At 40.8% G+C, this 15,697-nt stretch overlaps 2 protein-coding genes across 3 annotated transcripts in view; one reads left to right on the top strand and one right to left on the bottom strand.

Annotated features, from left to right (window-relative positions):
- Positions 1 to 11: 11 nt before the first annotated feature.
- On the top strand, positions 12 to 4,959 carry ZWINT (ZW10 interacting kinetochore protein). 2 transcript variants are annotated; one of them, XM_005906822.3, is made up of 9 exons: positions 12 to 167; positions 1,305 to 1,395; positions 1,562 to 1,685; positions 1,846 to 2,012; positions 2,518 to 2,574; positions 3,110 to 3,252; positions 3,333 to 3,492; positions 3,600 to 3,682; positions 4,296 to 4,959. In XM_005906822.3, the coding sequence occupies exons 1-8, from the start codon at positions 127 to 129 to the stop codon at positions 3,675 to 3,677; spliced, it is 861 nt and encodes a 286-aa protein (XP_005906884.2). In that variant the 5' UTR covers positions 12 to 126; the 3' UTR covers positions 3,678 to 3,682; positions 4,296 to 4,959. The 2 variants fall into 2 exon arrangements, with proteins under 2 accessions (XP_005906884.2, XP_070220105.1); XM_070364004.1 differs by having other exon boundaries at positions 3,333 to 3,510.
- A 2,301-nt stretch (positions 4,960 to 7,260) lies between these two features.
- LOC102277531 (S-phase kinase-associated protein 2-like) overlaps positions 7,261 to 15,697 on the bottom strand; it is a 42,626-nt gene continuing 34,189 nt past the window's right edge. Inside the window, 2 exon segments of the mRNA XM_014481836.2 lie at positions 7,261 to 7,318; positions 12,906 to 13,105. Of these exon segments, the coding sequence (XP_014337322.2) occupies positions 7,261 to 7,318; positions 12,906 to 13,105 (258 nt within the window).

Raw genomic sequence — 15,697 nt, 5'->3', positions numbered from 1 at the left:
ATGAAAGCGCTTAAAGGTCCTTGAATCCCGCCCACTGACAGGACATCCAATCGCCTGTTCCGGCGCGCAGCCTGCGGTGGATCCAAAGTAGTTCCAGAGTAGAGCTGGAGCGCAGCCTGGAGCAAAATGGGGGCTGCAGAGTCTGAAGTGGAGACTGCAGCCCGAGAGTAAGTGTCTCCCGCCCGGGGGGTGGAGCGGGGGCAGCTGGGGGCGGGCTGGGACGGTCCTTGCGCACCCCCGAGTAAAATCAGTTAATGCCCCTCAACCCATTATAGCTGTTGGGATTCGGCTCTCCCGTGAAGTGATAGTGACCCCAGACTCCCTGTCTTAGGTTGGCTCTCTCCAGGAGTAAGGCATATGAGAGACTGTTCCCCACCACGAACGCACACTCCCCAGAGATGTGTACTTAAAGGGGACGGTTACATCCCTGTCAAGCCCCCACATCCCTTCGCAGGTCGACCATCCTAACAGGGGACTTTCCACCCCGGGAGATACCCTGTGAAATCCGTTTAATTTCTGCCACTCTTGTCCCAACATACACTGTTGCTATGAGTTATTTTATCCTGGTTACCGCTTCCTAATGGACTGCTCCAGCCCCAAACAAGGAAGAACTCTGGAGAGCCTAAACCCAGGGATCCAGCTCTCTGTCCTTAGCTCCTGCTCCAGTATTCTGAGACGTTGCTCCAAGGCTGTGTTTCTGCGCGGGGCGCTGTCCCATCCCCTGTATATTTCTTTGATTTCAGAAACTCAAATGTCTTCTTTCTTGCTTTGCGCTGACTTTCTCTAGCTTCAATGAGTGGTTCTGCTATCTAGCTGCGGTGCCCGGCTTCTCATTGCAGTGGTTTCTCCTTGCAGAGCACTGGCTCTAGAGCGAGGGCTTCAGGAGCTGTGGTGCCCGGGCTTAGTTGCTCCGTGGCATGCAGAATCTAACTGGACCAGGGATGGACTCTGTAACATCTGGGTTGGCAGGCGGATTCTTATCACTGAACCACTAGGGAAGTCCCTTCAAAAGGTTTCTATTCGGTGAAACAGACCTTATTTAAAATCACAGCTCTTTCCCCACGCTTATTATTCCCCTTGCTTTGCTTATTTTTCCTCACTTATTATTTCACTTATTACTTCCATGTGTCTTCCATGCACACACATTCCTGGTCTCAGGTGGCCCTTCAAGCCTGTGTGTAGCTGCTAGTCAGGACAAGACTCAGCATTGATACACATAATCACATATGTGCAATGTGCACACAAATTCACTAGAACTAGCACCTTAGGAGTCTGCAGTTTTTCCTGTTTTCTTGCCCCTTCAGGGTCCTGGCCAAGGTAGCAGACATCCTGGAGCCTGTTGGTTTTCAGGAGGAAGCTGAACTGCCTGCCCAGATCCTGGCTGAGTTTGTGATGGTATGTGCAAGATGGGAGCTAGCCTTTCACCAGCCAGGGGCTGCTCCTGAATCCTCTTGTTGAGATACTGGGCAGCATTAATGGTGAGCAGACTGGAAGGTAACCTTGTTGGCCTGTAGTACAAGGAGGTAAGAATGTTCCCTGCCGATACCCTCCTTCTGAATAGGACTCTCGGAAGAAAGACAAGCTCCTTTGCAGCCAGCTTCAAGTAGTAGACTTCCTGCAGAATTTCTTGGTTCAGGAAGGCACTGCCCAGGACCAGAACCCCTTGGCTTCTGAAGACACAAGCCGTAAGTGGGCTCAGGGTTTGGATAGGGGCTTCCCTGAGTGAAGAAGAAAGGGAGACATCAGTCATGTCAGCTGTTTGGCTGATGTGATGACTGAAGCCCCAGTGCTGCAGGCAAGTGGGTCTACCTCATTTATATACTAATTTTTGATGGCTCTCCACAGGGCAGAAGGCACTTGAAGCCAAAGAGCAATGGAAAGAGCTGAAGGCCACATATCAAGAGCATGTGGAGGTTATCACAAATTCCCTGACCGAGGCGCTGCCCAAGGTGGAGGAGGCCCAAATAAAGCAGGCACAGCTCCAGGAGGCCCTTAAACAGCTCCAGGCCAAGGTGAACCAGTGATGAGAGGAGGGAAGGTCAAGCAGAGAGGAGAAGGAAAAGGGTGAATGTGCTAGGTTGGACCCACTGGTTATCTTTTAAATTTCAACTATATGACTGAGTGTACCACATCTTCTTTATCCATTCATCAGTATTATTCAGCTATTAAAATAATCTAATGCCATTTGCAGTAACATGGATAGACTTAGAGATGATCATACTTAAGTCAGTCAGACAAAGGAAAATATATGATGACATTTATATGTGGAATCTAAAAAAAAGATACAAATGAACTTACTGTAAAACAGAAATACACTCACAGACTTAGAGCAAGAACTTATGGTTACCAGAGAGGAAGGAGGCTGGGGACAGATTGGGAATTTGACATGGACACACTGCTATATTTAAAATAGATAACCAACAAGGACATGCTATAAGAGAAAATTAATTTAAAAAAATGAAATGCAACAATAAAAACACACTCCTCCTCTCATTCACTTCCTTCACTTACCTGCAGAAGCAAATGGCCATGGAAAAACTCAGAATAGCCCAGAAGCAGTGGCAGCTGGAACAGGTAGGTCCATTTCCCTAGGAAAATATCTCTTCCCACCACCATGCTATTGCATGGGCCAAGTCCTCTGCCTAGAAAATTTTCATCTCATTTCCTCCTGTGTGGCATTATATTATGGGACCCACATGGACTTTGATCCTAGCATCACCACTTACCACTGCATGATTTTGAACTGTCACCTTACTTTCTCTGCTTCTGTATCTTCATCTGTGAAATGAAGAAAATAATAGCATCTACCCTGTAGAGTTGTTAGGATGATTGAGTAATTGGTACAGCAAGTGTTTAAAGTAGTGCCTGGCACATAGCAAACTAAATAAGTCTTATCATTCTTTGTGCCACTTTCCTCCAGAATGCCTCACCTTGGAACAACTCACTTTGATCCTTTTTTTCTAAGCTCCTGGTCCTGCCTAAAATGAGTGGAGTCCCTCTATTCATCTATGTATCTGAAACCCCAGCTAGGTCTAATCTGGAGGGTTGGGAAAATGGCTCCAAGACCTCAGGATCTGAGGAACCATATCTGCATTCTCACTCTTGGTAGGAGAAGCATTTGCAGAATCTGGCGGAGGCTTCATCAGAAGTGAGGGAGCGTCAGACAGGAGCTCAACAGGAACTTCAACGACTATATCAGGAACTTGGAACCCTGAAGCAGCAGGCAGGGCAGGAGAAGGACAAGCTGCAGAGGTGAGGCTGGGAGCATGGGCTGCAGACCTAGGGTTGTCCAGCAGAAGTTCCCTCTCTTCATAACCACATCCTCCTTCTAGGCACCAGACCTTCCTCCAGCTGCTATACACCCTGCAGGGTAAGCAGCTATTCAATGAGGCAGAGGCAGAGATACCACAGGAGTTGGATCTTCCTAAGGATAAGTTCCAACAGGTGACCCAGCCCCAGGAACAGAACACTCAGGACACCATGGGAAGAGAGGTCGGTGTGTCCTCCAACGTGAGTGAGAGATGGAATAGTTGGGCAGGGAGATAGAGAAAAAAACGGAAAGATAGACCTTACTCACTGCCCATACCTTTTTTCCCAAGGCTGACAACCCACAGCCTGTTGGAGATGCAGGCTTACCATGGCTTCCTGGCAGACAGCAACATAAGGAAGAATCCTAGAGCAGGTCAGACTCCAACTCAGGCCGTGGTTTCCCCGGACTGCAGTATGGCAGGAGGGAGGGTCTCTGGTCTATCTATCTCTGTTTCCTAGCTCCACTGTTCATGGAAAGAATGGGATGTGGGAAGGAACAAGGAGTTTATTTTATGGTTGAAGTTTAGTACTTTATCCCCATGCCCAGCCTACCCTAGACTAGTCTGGCTCTTCCTCTTCTCCAGCCCTCTCACCTTACCCTCACGGCAGGATGGACTTAAATTCTTTGAGTGCAGTTTGATTTTTGACTACACACCTGGTCAGGGCAGGCCCTGGATTCTGTTTATTAAAAACCCTGGAGCTCTCTGAGCTGCCTGTTGGTCGGCTTATCTTCACATGTTGGTTGGAAGAGCCACACTCAAAGGCCAACAACATGATAGATACTTGGACAGGTGTGAGTGGAGAGAATATAGATCGGGAAAGGGCCCTGGCCTGGGGCATCAGAGGTTGCTTACCCAAATGGATACGCCACAAATATGCTGAGCTTAATTCAGGGAGAAGGTGAATGCTTTATGCAGGTGATTAGATTTGGAAAGCTAACTTTAATTACTGATCATAATGTTTACTGAGTCTCTGATTTGTGCCAGGCCCTGATTTGCTATGAACTGAAGTTGCAGAAGTGGACTTAACTGACCAGTCACTGGCCACTTGGAGCATAATGATAATGAACAAGTCAATAGGATGATTTCAGTGTGTGTGACAACAGGGTTGCAAACTGAAACTAATAAAGAGCAATAGTGAAAAAGTATAGAGACCCGCCCCCCCAACCTCTGTATTGGTCTATGATATGTGAGTTGGTATTTCTATTTGTGCTGGTATGTTTGTGTTTCTATATTTTTGTTTGTTGCTTTCATTCTCCATTCCTCTATGTGTCTCACTGAATGTATGAACAGTGGGATCACTACTGTGTTTGAGGAAGTGATTACATCCCTGATCTGTAGCCTATTCTAGGATGTCCTAATGTTATATTCCTGATACATTTTTTGTGTTCTACTGTTTTTTTTCCTTGACTCATCCTTTCGGATTGTCATTCATCTTCAAATATTCGGATGCTGAAAGACTGGTTTTTGTGATTCTCTGTTGTATGTTTTGTTCTGGTTCATTGATTTGTAGTAGTATCTTGATCATTTTCTGGCTTCTGTTTTTAGGTCAAGAATATGTTTTTTTTTGGTAAACTTTTTATCAGGTAATAAACTTCTGTATTTGGACCTTTATTTGTTTTCTCAAATAAACATTTAAAGTTATCATTTTCTTCTGGCTTCCTATTAGTATTTTCACAATCATTCAATTCATAGAATTTTCTATTAAAATTATTTCTTTGATTCATGAGTTTCTTAGAAAAATAATTTTCAAATTTTTTACTCTATGTGAGAGGATAATCTTTCTAGGTTTATTCTAATTTAGTCAGAAAATGTCAAATCTATAATAAAAACTTTGAAATTTAGTGACGGAAGCAGTTGTAGCCTTGAATGTGATTTCTTTAATGTTTCATGTTGATTTTTTTTCTTTTTTTTTTTTCATGTTGATTTTTTAAAAGAATGTCTTTTAGAACTGTCGTTTCAATATATTGCAGAACCAATACAATATTGTAAAGTTTAAAAATAAAATTTAAAAAATTAAAAAGTAAAAAAAAAGAACTGTCATGTATGATGTTTTTTGTATGTTTATTAGATTATGCTTCTTAGGTTTTTCAATTTGTATCATCTATATACTTAATTTTTTATTTTCCAAATATCATCTTCTGAGAGAGATGTATTCAGATTTCCAAATGATAGTGGATTTGCTTATTTCTTTTATAAACATCTGGATAATTTCAACAAAGCTAATCCCTATCATTCTATCTTTATAATTTTAAATTCATAAAATTAAATTTGCTTCAAATATTCTACCCTATTTTGAAAAGAAAACTATCTTCCCATTTTAGAATCTTTCTGTCCTTAATAAGCCCCATCCTGTCTTATAAAATTATGCAACTTGTATTACAATTTTTATGTTTCCTCTTTGGGCCAAATACGTGTAAGTTTTGAAATATAAACAATGTGAAATTAAGTCAACTAGTTTCATTATTGTTGTTAGCGCGGTATTTAAATGAACTTTTTGGTACTTTTTGGAAAGACTGAGAAATTTAGTGAGTTTTGATACACTTTGCTTTTGAAAGCCCGAATAACCTAGGCATTAAGTCTGAAAGCTAGAGTCTCAGGAATCAATATCTTGAGGGCTTTTTAAATTGTCTTTTTGTGGGGATGAGGGTGTAAATTCTTCTATTTATGTTGTTGAATTTGAGTAACTGTTAACATAGTTATAAAAAACTTGTTAATCTTCATGGAGCTCTCCAATGTACAAAAATTAGATTTCAGATGCCGTATTCAAATGAATATCTAAAATTTAAATTGTCAAGTGAACTTTAGCAAACACACCTATGCAAGGTATGCATAATTCATTTCATCATGCATTTTATACTGATTATACCTACATGATAATTATTTAAATGAGTTGATTACTTTGTACCTAAAATTGTGTTCTGAGATAGAAAAAATAAGAAAATATAGAAATGTACTTTCAGAAGATAACAGAACTTTTAGAAATAAAAGATTATCACAAATAAACATAAAAGAAGCACTATATATATATATGACCTAGTGTACAAATTTTGAATGTATTGTAAAAAGTCATAGGAAAAACACACAAGAGTTGGAATACTCAAAACAGGGTTTATTTTATGAAAGAATGAAAGTTTGTTTAAAATATCTTGTAGAATCTCCATGTTATAAAGTTATATTGTAAAAACTTTGAGTCTAATCTTAATAACCAATCATAAACAGCAATCTTATTAATAAAAATACCAGTTTTAATAATAGATATATTAAATTTTAATCCTGTTTATAAAACTAAGTAGATAAGAAGTTATGCTTTACGTGAGTATTTCAGGGAAAATACTTCTCTTTAGGGGCAGGGGCCTATCCACAGTCTCCATGTATATAAGGCTTGGATTAACCTGGCCAGATATTCTAGAAATAAAAAAGGAGTTTGAACTAATTTATTTACTGAAGTTCAGCATTATCTGTGGTTGTTTGATTTGGTTACTCCAATGATAATACAGTCTCGGGCAAGATACGCTGGTTTCTTGGTTGAACACTACTCTTGATGATGACTGAAATGCCTAACTGTTTCAATGTGTCATTTTCAACATAAGAAAGATGGGGGAAAGGAAAGAAATGGTAAATTTGGTTGAGGATTTTAGGCATGAGATATATAACATTGGTGTGTGGGAGTGTGTGTGTACTTACATAAACATATAAAGCTGGCAGAGTTAATGTAGATTAGCTGGAGGAAGTGAGTGACTGGATGATGGATATTTCACCTCTGTTTTCAGATCCTGTCATTAATCATTTGTTCTATGTAATTTCTCTCTACAGGAACATATATTCTTTGTATCCACAAATAAACATATATCAGTACCTTCACATTTTAAAAGTACTTAGTAAATGTTCATTTGACCATCTTCAGGGAAGATTTTCCAAAGAGCTGCCTTTGAGTTCAATTTCAAATAAATTATCCAGAGGTAGATTTCGTCATTTGTTTAATGTCAGCTATGTGCTGAATGTAAGTTCTGAGAATTAAAAAAAAGAAAAATGATAAATAATCTGAGTTTAAAGACAGGAAGGAAAAAACTAATTCTTACCAAAAAAAAATTATGTCTGTCATTGTTAAGGACTAAGAATTAAAATATTTTGACAGCACCCAGAATTGAAATATTTTGACAACACTAAGCAGAAAGTGAAGTCGCTCAGTTGTATCCGACTCTTCGCAACACAGTGAACTGTAGCCTGCCAGGCTCCTCTGTCCATGGTATTTTCCAGGCAAGAATACTGGAGTGGGTAGCCATTCCCTTCTCCAGGGGATCTTCCTGACCCAAGGATTGAACCCAGGTCTCCTGCATTGCAGGCAGACTCTATCGTCTGAGCCACCAGAAAAGGCCTAACTAAGCAGAAGGAACATCATAAATAAAGTACAGAAAGTGAGAAACTGTCAATTTCAAGAATACATATGGCCTAGCCAGTGCTTGGAACATAGAATATAAGGGGAGAAATGGGAATAGTGAGTTAACTGAACCATTTACCTTTACCCTGCTGGCTATAGGAAGTCAATACCTTCACCTGGAAGCCACAGAAACCTGTTGAAATTTTCTTATATAGATAAAAATTTCTCATGTATTTTAATCTATTGCAATAGAACTCTCTCAGAAAGTAACACCGTTGGTGAGAACATTTATGAATTTAAAGCAGAATATACATTTAGAAAACAGTACAAATTTTTCCATCCTCTTGAGGTAAAGATGTCTGCTAAGTTGCTTCAGTAACTTCTGACTCTGCGACTGCATGAACTGTAGCCCACCAGGCTCCTCTGTCCATGGGATTCTCCAGGCAAGAATACTGGAGTGAGTTGCCATTTCCTCCTCCAGGGAATCTTCCCAACCCAGGGATTGAACCCGTGTCTCTTATGTCTCCTGCATTGGTAGGCAGGTTTTTTATGACTACTGCCGCCTCAGTGCAGTTCAGTCACTCAGTCGTGTCCGACTCTGCAACCACATGAATTGCAGCAAGCAGGCCTCCGTGTCCATCACCAACTCCTGGAGTTCAGCCAGAATCATGTCCATTGAGTCAGTGATGCCATCCAGCCATCTCATCCTCTGTCTTCCCCTTCTCCTGCCCCCCCAGTCCCTCACAGCATCAGAGTCTTTTCCAATGAGTCAAATCTTCACATGAGGTGGCCAAAATATTGGCGTTTCAGCTTTAGCATCATTCCTTCCAAAGAACACCCAGTACTGATCTCCTTTAGGATGACTGGTTGGATCTCCTTGCAGTCCAAGGAACTGTCAAGAGTCTTCTTCAACACCACAGTTCAAAAGCAACAAGTCTTTGGCAATCAGCTTTCTTCACAGTCCAACTCACATCCATACATAACCAACGGAAAAACCATAGCATTGACTAGACGGACCTTTGTTGGCAAAGTAAAGTTTTGAATCTGCTTTTCAATATGCTATCTAGGTTGGTCATAACTTTCCTTCCAAGGAGTAAGTATCTTTTAATTTCATGGCTGCAATCACCATCTGCAGTGATTTTGGAGCCCAAAAAAATAAAGTTTGACAATGTTTCCACTGTTTTCCCCATCTAATTCCCATGAAGTGATGGGACCAGATGCCATGGTCTTCGTTTTCTGAATGTTGAGCTTTAAGCCAACTTTTTCACTCTCCTCTTTCACTTTCATCAAGAGGCTTTTTAGTTCCTCTTCACTTTGTGCTATAAGGGTGGTGTCATTTGCATATTTTAGGTTATTGATGCTTCTCCCAGCAATCTTGATTCCAGCTTGTGCTTCTTCCAGCCCAGCGTTTCTCATGATGTACTCTGCATATACATTAAATAAGCAAGATGACAATATACAGCCTTATACTCCTTTTCCTATTTGGAACGTGTCTGTTCCATGTCCACTTCTAACTGTTGCTTCCTGACCAGCATATAGGTTACTCAAGAGGCAGGTCAGGTGGTCTGGTACTCCCATCTCTTTCAGAATTCTCCACCTTTCATTGTGGTCCACACAAAGGCTTTGGCATAGTCAATAAAGCAGAAATAGATGTTTCTCTGGAACTCTTGCTTTTTCGATGATCCAGCAGATGTTGGCAATTTGAGCTCTGCCTTTTCTAAAACCAGTTTGAACATCTGGAAGTTCATGGTTCTCGTATTGCTGAAGCCTGGCTTGCAGAATTTTGAGCATTACTTTACTAGTGTGTGAGTGTGTGAGATAAGTACAATTGTGTGGTAGTTTGAGCATTCTTTGGCATTGCCTTTCTTGGGCATTGGAATAAAAACTGGCCTTTTCCAGTCCTGTGGCCACTGCTGAGCTTTCCAAATGTGCTAGCATATTGAGTGCAGCACTTTCACAGCATCATCTTCCAGGATTTGAAATATCTCAACTGGAATTCCATCACCTCCACTAGCTTTGTTCCTAATGATGCTTTCTAAGGCCCACCTGACGTCACATTCCAGGATGTCTGGCTCTAGGTGAGTGATCACACCATCGTGATTATCTTAGTCGTGAAGATATTTTTTTGTACAGTTCTTCTGTGTAATCTTGCCACCTCTTCTTACTATCTTCTGCTCCTGTTAGGTCCAAACCATTTCTGTCGTTTATCGAGCCCTTTGCAGGGATCAAATTGCCAACATCCACTGGATCATGGGAAAATCAAGAGAGTTCCAGAAAAACATCTATTTCTGCATTATTGACTATGCCAAAGCCTTTGACTGTGTGGATCACAATGAACTGGGGAAAATTCAGAAAGAGATGGGGATATCAGACCACCTGACCTGTTTTTTGAGAAATTTGTATGCAGGTCAGGAAGCAACAGTTAGAACTGGACATGGAACAACAGACTGGTTCCAAATAGAAAAAGGAGTACGTCAAGGCTATATATTGTCACCCTGCTTATTTAACTTCTATGCAGAGTACATCATGAGAAACGCTGGACTGGAAGAAACACAAGCTGGAATCAAGATTGCTGGGAGAAATATCAATAACTTCAGATATGCAGATGACACCACCCTTATGGCAGAAAGTGAAGAAGAACTCAAAAGCCTCTTGATGAAAGTGAAAGTGGAGAGTGAAAAAGATGGCTTAAAGCTCAACATTCAGAAAACTAACATCATGGCATCTGGTTTCATCACTTCATGGGAAATAGATAGGGAAACAGTGGAAACAGTGTCAGACTTTATTTTTTTGGGCTCCAAAATCACTGCAGATGGTGAGTGCAGCCATGAAATAAAAGACACTTAGTCCTTGGAAGGAAAGTTATGACCAACTTATAGCATATTGAAAAGTAGATTCAAAACATTACTTTGCCAAAAAAGGTCCGTCTAGTCAAGGCTATGGTTTTTCCAGTGGTTATGTATGGATGTGAGAGTTGGACTGTGAAGAAGGCTGAATGCCGAAGAATTGATGCGTTTGAACTGTGGTGTTGGAGAATACTCTTGAGAGTCCCTTGGACTGCAAGGAGATCCAATCAGTCCATTCTAAAGGAGATCACTCCTGGGTGTTCATTGGAAGGAATGATGCTAAAGCTGAAACTCCAGTACTTTGGCCACCTCATGTGAAAAGTTAACTCACTGGAAAAGACTCTGATGCTGGGAGGGATTGGAGGCAGGAGGAGAAGGGGACGACAGATGATGAGATGGCTGGATGGCATCAGTGACTCGATGGACATAATTTTGGGTGAACTCCGGGAGTTGGTGATGGACAAGGAGGCCTGGCATGCTGCGATTCATGGGGTTGCAAATAGTTGGACACGACTGAGCGACTGAACAGAACTGAACTTGCATGAAATGTTCCTTTGGTATCTCTAATTTTCTTGACGAGATCTCTAGTCTTTCCCATTCTGTTGTTTTCCTCTATTTCTTTGCATTGATGGCTGAGGAAGGCTTTCTTCTCTCTCCTTGCTATTCTTTGGAACTCTGCATTCAGATGTTTGTATCTTTCCTTTTCCCCTTTGCATTTTGCTTCTCTTCTTTTCACAGCTATTTGTAAGGCCTCCTCAGACAGCCATTTTGCTTTTTTGCATTTCTTTTCCATAAAGATGGTCTTGATCCCTGTCGCCTGTACAATGTCACAAACCTCCATCCACAGTTCATCAGGCACTCTTGTCTATCAGATCTAGTCCCTTAAATCTATTTCTCACTTGCACTGTATAATCTTAAGGGATTTGATTTAGGTCATACCTGAATAGTCTAGTGGTTTTCCCTAGTTTCTTCACTTTAAGTCTGAATTGAGCAATAATGAGTTCATGATCTGAGCCACAGTCAGCTCCCGGTCTTGTTTTTGCTGCCTGTATGGAGCTTCTCCATCTTTGGCTGCAAAGAATATAATCAATCTGATTTTGGTGTTGACCATGATGACTTCCATGTGTAGAGTCTTCTCTTGTGTTGTTGAAAGAAGATTTTGCTATGACCACTGTGTTCTCTTTGCAAAACTCTATTAGACTTTGCCCTGCTTCATTCTGTATTCCAAGGCCAAATTTGCCTGTTACCCCTGGGGTTTCTTGAATTCCTACTTTTGCATTCCAGTCCCCTATAATGAAAAGGACATCTTTTTTGGGTGTTTGTTCTAAAAGGTCTTGTAGGTCTTCATAGAACAATTCAACTTCAGCTTCTTCAGTGTTACTGATTGGGGCTTAGACTTGGATTACTGTGATATTGAATGGTTTGCCTTGGAAATGAACAGAGATCATTCTGTCATTTTTGAGATTGCATCCAAGTACTGCATTTTGGACTCTTTTGCTGACCATGATGGCTACTCTATTTCTTCTAAGGGATTCCTGCCCAGAGTAGTAGATACAATGGTCATCTGAGTTAAATTCACCCGTTCCAGTCCATTTTAGTTAGCTGATTCCTAGAATGTTGACGTTCACTCTTGCCATCTCCTGTTTGACCACTTCAAGTTTGCTTTGAGTCATGGACCTAACATTCCAGATTCCTATTCAGTATTGCTCTTTACAGCATTGGACCTTGCTTCTATCAGCTGTCACATCCACAGCTGGGTATTGTTTTTTTCTTTGGCTCCATCCCTTCATTCTTTCTGGAGTTATTTCTCCACTGATCTCCAATAGCATAATGGGCACCTACCAACCCAGGAAGTTCCTCTTTCAGTATCCTATCATTTTGCCTTTTCATGGGGTTCTCAAGGCAAGAATACTAAAGTGGTTTGCCATTCCCTTCTCCAGTGGACCACATTCTGTCAGACCTCTCCACCACGACCCGCCCGTCTTGGGTGAGCCCTCACAGCATGGCTTAGTTTCATTGACTTAGACAAGGCTGTGGTCCGTGTGATTAAATTGACTAGTTTTCTGTGATTATGGTTTGTGTGTCTGCCCTCTGATGCCTCTCAAAACACCTACTGTCTTACCTCAGTTTCCCTTAACTTGGACATGGGATATCTCTTCACAGCTGCTCCAGCAAAGCACAGCCGCTGCTCCTTACCTTGGATGAGGGGTATCTCCTCACAGCTGCCCCTCCTGACCTTGAATGTGGAGTAGCTCCTCTCGGCCCTCCTGCCCCTGCGCAGCCACCACTCCTTGGACTTGGGGTTGCTCCTCCCGGCCGCTGCCCCTGACCTCAGGCATGGGGTAGCTTTTCCCAGCTGCTGCCCCTGACCTCGGGTGTGTGGTAGCTCCTCCAGGCCACCGGCCCTGACCTCGGGCATGGGGTAGCTCCAGTCGGCTGCCGCCCTTGACCTCGGGCGACGGGTAGCTCCTCTCTGCTATGCTTCTGTGTGGTCCGTTGCAGCCAGCGCGCTTTGCTGTGCAGTCTGGAGGCCCTAAACATGTCTTACCATTGCTAATTATTGGGACTTGCTGTAATGACAGCAACTAAAGCACTGAAATACACTTAACCAATTAGATGATTAAAGCAACATTGGAGTGGCAGCAGAATGGAACCTCTATTTTAGAATGTTGCTACTTAAATACAATAACAATGATCGTAATTATTAGTTATTGCATATTATACCCACTAAAATAATCACTACAGGAGTTCAGTGATACTGGCATTCCTGGATGATGACAGCAATCCAAACAAGTACATGCCAACTAGAAACTAATAAACCACCTATCCCAGAGCTCAGTGCTTTTTGGTATATTAGTCACTGAAGGTTGACTATTTCAGAGCATCAGAAAACATTTTCAGCAATGAAACATCACTTCCTGTGCCTGAGTCTTATTCTACTTGCCAAGATTTTAGGTATAACAATTGAAAATAGGTGGTGAAAAAAACCTACTATAAAATATTTGTATTAAAGAACAATGACCTACTTTGCATCAATTAAAAAATGAATACGGTTTTTAAACAGTACCATATGACTGCTTAGTAATGTTAGTTTCAACAATTATGTTGAACAATATTTAGATGTTCCTGGAATGTAAGGAAAAGAGAAGCTTTCCATTAGGTGCCTATATCACTCTTGGCTCTCAAAACAGACTGTTAACCCTTTAGAAAAGAGTAAGACAAATCTTATTTGGTTGAAAAAAAGTTTGGTATCATTAGAGATTTTATTTATTTCCACCCTATCTCTAGACTTACATCAGAAATTTTCAGGAACTAATTCAGTAACTAACTCCTAGTGTATGGTGGTGCTGGTGATCTCAGGAAGTAGAAGTAGTTATTGAAAAAAATGTTATTCTTACAACAGTGGAAAGGAAGGGCCAGCGCATTCTCAGTTAATTCTAAATAATTGTATATATTTTGTGTAGGAGAGAAACTAAAACTGGAATTTCATGTCCCTCAAGGCAAAACTTTGTTTCATATCTAAGATGATTTTTTTTTTTTGGGGGGGGAGGTATTAACACAATGTTATTGGTATGTCATGGTAGATTATAATTTAGCAATCACATTATCCAGCTCAAGCAGGTGGCGCAGACTGGCAGATGGTGATGGGGATTAATTTATAAGGCTCACAGTTTCTTGAAAATGTCTTGCCTGTTCTTTTTATAAAATTTTGTTTATGTGTTTGTATGCATGTACCTAATCATATTGATATAATGTGTGCTATTTTATATTTTGACCCAAGTGGTTGATTATATATAGATTCAAGATTGTACTAACTCATAATTTTTTCTGTTCCATGTCCAGTCAACAAACATTTTTGAGTACCTATGTGCCAGGTACTGTTCTGTTTCTATTATTAAAATATATTTCCATAAAACATTGCATAAATTTAAGATGTAAGACATGTTAATTGGGTAGGTTTACAGAGAAGGCAATGGCACCCCACTCCAGTACTCTTGCCTGGAAAATCCCATGGATGGAGGAGCCTGGTAGGCTGCAGTCCATTAGGTCGCTGAGAGTCAGGCACGACTGAGCGACTTCACTTTGACTTTTCACTTTCATGCATTGGAGAAGGAAATGGCAACCCACTCCAGTGTTCTTACCTGGAGAATCCCAGGGATGGGGGAGCCCGGTGGGCTGCCGTCTATGGAGTCACACAGAGTCAGACACGACTGAAGCGACTTAGCAGCAGCAGCAGCATACAGTGTAATGTGATTGTCATTTTAGTGATTTGTACTTCTATCATGTTACATAATCATTTATTTTTAGTGATTAGAATAAGTTCTATTCTCTTAGCAAATGTGATGATTGTAATATTAATAAAATATTGTTGTCTATATTCTTATATTACTTAGCTCTCTAGGGCTTGTTTACTACTTGTTAAAAGTCTCTACACTTTAAACCAGGTATAAGCTACTTCTCTACCCGCCACATCACCTGGAAACCACCATTCTTCTCTTTTTACCAGTTCAGCTTTTTAGATTCCACATGTAAGTGATATTGTGTAATATTTGGTTTTCTCAGTCTGAATTATATTGCTTTGACATAATGCCCTCAGGGTTCACTCATGTTGTTGCAAATGACAGGGTGTCCCTCTTTTTCACTGTTGAATAATTCTCCATTGTGTGTGTGTGTGTGTGTATCACATCTTCTTTATCCATTCACCCACTGGTGGGCACTAAGATTGTTTCCATATTTTGGCTATTTTGAATGATACTGCAAAAGATGTGGGAGTGCATATATTGATTTAATGTCCTTTAATATTAAACAAATAAATTTAATATTCATTTCCTGGGGGTATATGCCCAGAATTGATATTGCTGAATCACATGGTAGATCTATTTTTAATTTTGTGAGGGACCTCCATGTTGTTTCATGTATTGGCTGAACCAATTTATATTCCACCAACAGTGTATAAGTATCCTTTTCTCCACATCCTCATCAACTCTTGTCTTTTGTGATTACAGCCATTCTAATAATTGTGAGTTGATATCTCAATATGATTTTAATTTGCATATTCCTGATGATTGGTGATATTGAGCATCTTTCATGTACCTATTGGCCATATTTGGAGAAATGTCTATTTAACTTCTCTAAGCATTTTTAAACACATTGAGTTTTTC

This window comes from Bos mutus, chromosome 26 (assembly GCF_027580195.1).
Source record: "Bos mutus isolate GX-2022 chromosome 26, NWIPB_WYAK_1.1, whole genome shotgun sequence".
Classification (NCBI taxonomy): Eukaryota; Metazoa; Chordata; class Mammalia; order Artiodactyla; family Bovidae; genus Bos; species Bos mutus.
The sequence above is the reverse complement of the archived record's forward strand: the minus strand, read 5'-3'. Positions and strand labels throughout refer to the sequence as shown.